At 48.8% G+C, this 2,189-nt stretch overlaps 1 protein-coding gene across 1 annotated transcript; it reads right to left on the bottom strand.

Moving 5' to 3' along the window:
- Positions 1-381: 381 nt before the first annotated feature.
- LOC311054301 (serine/threonine-protein kinase Chk1-like) lies at positions 382-1,293 on the bottom strand (the record flags this gene model as incomplete). The annotated part of the gene is made up of 1 exon (XM_084070175.1): positions 382-1,293. One exon carries the CDS (start codon positions 1,291-1,293, stop codon positions 382-384), a length of 912 nt encoding a protein of 303 aa, XP_083926301.1.
- Positions 1,294-2,189: the final 896 nt, after the last annotated feature.

A 2,189-nucleotide genomic window follows, 5' to 3' on the forward strand; every position in this document is an offset into this window, starting at 1 on the left:
CCCTTCCGACTTCCCGGAAGTAAACTGGAAGTTGTCAGACATCAGTGTGAATAGCATGTACAGAGAAGGCCCATGTACGGAAAGGCCCAATACGGAAAGAGACGGTTTGGTGCTGTTGTTTGTCTGGACTCTTATCTGTGACCATCATCAGAGATGCTGGTTGGGGGTCCAACCCCCCCGACAGGGTCAACAATATTGAAACTGACAGGGTTTGAACCGCCACCCACCAGCATCGCTCTCAAGGTCACCGAGTCACTCAAGCCTCTCCACCACGGCAAGGTCACAGCAAGAGGAGAGGAAGTTTTTTTGTGTTTTTCTTTTTTATTAACTGGCTAAATTAATCTAGCGAGATAACTCAGCTTTCATGAAACGGATTCATGGCTAAACCAAGATAAATTCATCCAGGATAGCTGATAGATTTTGGTTTAATCTGCTATCTAGGTTTCGTGAAACAGGCCCCAGGTTTCCACCTGCTCTCTGGGTCTGGGTGAACCAGCGGTGGCTCTTTATGTCCGGGATGGTGATGCGCCCCTCTGGACTGGCCAGCAGTAGGTTAGACAGCAGACTAAGTGGTGTGGGGTGGATTTTGTTCCAAGGTGTCACGTAGATTTTCTTCTCGAGCCAGTCTAGATACTGCTGAGATGTGTCGCTGGCCTGATCCCAGGGCAGCTCTCCAGTCAGCATGGCGGTCAGAACCACCCCACAGGCCCACAGGTCTGCAGGCGGCGCTCTGAACTCCGTCTGGCCGAGAACCTCGGGGGCCATGTACGGACGTGACCCACACCGCCTACTGAAGAGGCGCTCGATGCTGCCGGCGCTGCCACTGCGACAACGAAACACGGCGGCAAAACCAAAATCGGTCAGCTTCAGGTTGTCGCTCTCATCCAGCAGGATGTTCTCTGGCTTGATGTCTCTGTGCGTGACGCCCAGACAATGGAGGTACTCCACGGCCGCCATCAGCTGCACAAAATACTCGAGAGCTTGTGGCTCTTCCAGGCCCACGCCAGGCTGTATGCGGTGGAACAGCTCTCCTCCACTGCAGTACTCCAGGAACAGATAGGCCATCTGGCCCACGCTCTGCTGGCCAAAGAAGCGCACGATGTTGGTGTGCTTGAGAGCCTTGTGGATGTAGATCTCCTGCTTGATGTCAGCGCTGCACCATTCATCCTTGGAGGTGTCCACCGCCTTCATGGCCACAGCCTCCTCAGTCTGTTGGTTGACCAGCATGCTGACCTCTCCATAAGCTCCATGTCCTAACAACTGGACCACCATCCAAACCTGTGTCACCTCCATCAAGGTGATAAACTTTGATCTGATCACTTTACATCTTAAGTACCCGACGTAGGTGGGGGGGCGGGGGGGGGGGGGGAGTGCTGGCCACTAGCCACACCCCCCAAAGCCAGACCCCCAGCACCCTCACACAACCCACACACCAATGTATGTGTCAAATGTCAGTTGATGTTATATTGATATAGCTTCTAATGTCATTGTTCAGTGGTGCTCAAACATTTTCACGTAAAGGACCCCCATAATTGATGGACCCCCATTTGAAAGTATGTTATGCCAGGCACCTCCATAAAGAGAAGATTTGTTGAACATTTTCAAAACATTTTCAAAAATAGCAGATCTACAATAGGCTTGTTGTAGATAGCCTATTTTCGCTTATTACTTATTTTATGATTAAAGAGTATTTGAAGGGGTCAAACTAGCAATAGAATACATCAATCTTCCAGAAAACCCTAATGATCTCGGATATTTCATAAAAACAGGGGGGGGGGGGGGGTCCTTTCACGCTGTTTCACACATTGCAGATTAGGACTTGGCCTAACAAAATGTTTCAGTCGTGAGATTTTATTTTGCTTTAATCCATGGAGACTCACCTGTTCAGACAGCCTTTTATTCAATTAAAACTTTATTCCAGACACACAGGGGGTCCATAGAGTACATACAAATCATCAACATCACGCAAAAAATTAAGCAATAAAAGTAAAGGAAAATAGAGGCTGACTCGCAGCCTGGACGAGTACTGGAGACAGCTCTTCCCAGGATTAACTATATCCTCCATTTTCTGATTTGTGCACCAAAACACCGGTATACGCACAATGTGCTTAGGGATGCCTCTATCAAGCAGCTTCTGAAACAGTTTATAATGGTTCATTCTGTCAAAAGCTCGAGAAGCATCAATAAAG

This window comes from Gymnoscopelus microlampas (assembly GCF_963454915.1).
Source record: "Gymnoscopelus microlampas genome assembly, chromosome: 2".
Lineage (NCBI taxonomy): Eukaryota > Metazoa > Chordata > Actinopteri > Myctophiformes > Myctophidae > Gymnoscopelus > Gymnoscopelus microlampas.